Source organism: Phaethon lepturus, unplaced genomic scaffold, assembly GCF_000687285.1.
Source record: "Phaethon lepturus isolate BGI_N335 unplaced genomic scaffold, ASM68728v1 scaffold57216, whole genome shotgun sequence".
NCBI classification, from domain to species: Eukaryota; Metazoa; Chordata; class Aves; order Phaethontiformes; family Phaethontidae; genus Phaethon; species Phaethon lepturus.
The window spans coordinates 30,008-31,705 of NW_010549526.1; the positions used below are offsets into that span (position 1 = coordinate 30,008).

At 36.5% G+C, this 1,698-nt stretch overlaps 1 protein-coding gene across 1 annotated transcript in view; it reads right to left on the bottom strand.

The window, feature by feature from the left end:
- TRIM33 (tripartite motif containing 33) overlaps positions 1–183 on the bottom strand; it is a 25,151-nt gene extending 24,968 nt beyond the window's left edge. Inside the window, exon 1 of the mRNA XM_010290267.1 lies at positions 24–183. Within this exon, the coding sequence (XP_010288569.1) occupies positions 24–183 (160 nt within the window). The remainder of the gene's footprint in view (positions 1–23) is intronic.
- Positions 184–1,698: the final 1,515 nt, after the last annotated feature.

A 1,698-nucleotide genomic window follows, 5' to 3' on the forward strand; every position in this document is an offset into this window, starting at 1 on the left:
GGGACAAGATCTATGATCTTTACGCAATACAAAGCCAAATTCCACAGATGCAAACCGCTTCCTGTAAGGTGGGTCTTGTTTTGTTTTTAAACTAGACAAATAAGCGAAAGCTTGAATAAAATCAAGCCTTCTGATGTCAAAACAGCGATACGACTGGCAGTCCATGGGCTGGATTCTGACCATGGGTAATTCCACCTTGCCTGTTTCTTCTGTCCAAGAGGACACAGGGAACGAGTAGTCCACAAATACTGCTCTCAGTCAAACACCCACTTTTTGCACCTCCATATTCAAATACACTTTGCACGCAAGGTGCCACCGGTGTTCTGCACATGTCTCAATAGATCACAATCCTAAAGACAATTCTCATTCAGCATATTACACTCCATTTTCACATCTCAGTGCTACAACAGCAGCTTTCGGCAACTTTTTTCAGCAACTATACATCTCATACTCACTCATATCCCAGTCTTTTAATCTAATATAAAACAAATTAATGCACCATCATTTGTACTAGAATCCAAACTGCATCACTGGAAAGATACAGATATGGCTGATTTTGTGTGAGGAGAGGGAAAAGTGGAGAAAAAAAAAATCACAGTGAAATAGCATTTACATAGAAGAAAAACAGAAAGAAATCCTTACATGTCAAAACTTGAGATAATTTGCAAGGTAACAAAAAGTTTATGGTAAAAATTTAATGAGAACGTATTTTAGAACAAACAAACTCAAATTTTATATAACCTACTAGAAAAACAAGGTTTCACTGCCAGTTTCAGTAAAAAAAAAATTCTTACATAAGAAAATTAAAATGAAGTAAAAAATATCATCCTAGTTATACTCCAGAACTTATTACATTGTTTTTCTCCATCAATGTAAATTAGAAGCTTAACACTGTTTAAAAAAACCCACACAACAAAAAACCCCAAAACGAACACATTAGCCCTAGTACACACATTTCTACTGTAACTCTGCTTTCAAAAAATGGCATGTAAGTACTTCCAAGGAATGTATCAGATAGCACACAGCAAAAACTATTGTTAAAAGACCAATGTTGTTTTTTTCTAAATCACAGCTGAATTAGACACATTCACAGAAATTATGAAGGTCAGACTGGTTTATGATCTCCCCCCAATCCTAATTATTACCAGACTTCCTATGTTCTAAAAGATGGTTTCATATTATTTTGAAGCCATAAATCAGTATTTCAGAGGTTAACAGCAGCACTAAAGCAAAGAGTTGAGAATCAGGAAGTTTCTTTCAGACTTCACATTTCAAATCCCATATAGCTCCGTTTCACCTGGCCATAAAGCAGAAATGCTTTTTCCCTGGTAAAAATATTAGAAGAAATAGTAAGTATTGACTGCATCACATGCAACTCTGCACTGAGGGTCTAAAAACTTTTGAATGGCGGTTCCTTTCTGACTTACAGTACACTGTCACCAAAATACTGTCACCAGCATTCACTACAGGAACAGTTATACTTCAGGTGCCAAAAAAAAAAAAGCAGCACCTCACAAACTTCACCAGTCATCTACAGATGCTTCTGTGATTATCAGTACTTGCATGAAGAAATCCAAGAACAAACAGCCTTTGGACCTGAAAGGCCACAGAAAAGGATGAACTATTTTAAAAGAGCTGCACATAATAGGAGTGAGTTTCCAGGCTTCTTCCATTGCATTTAAGAGGACTGACATCACC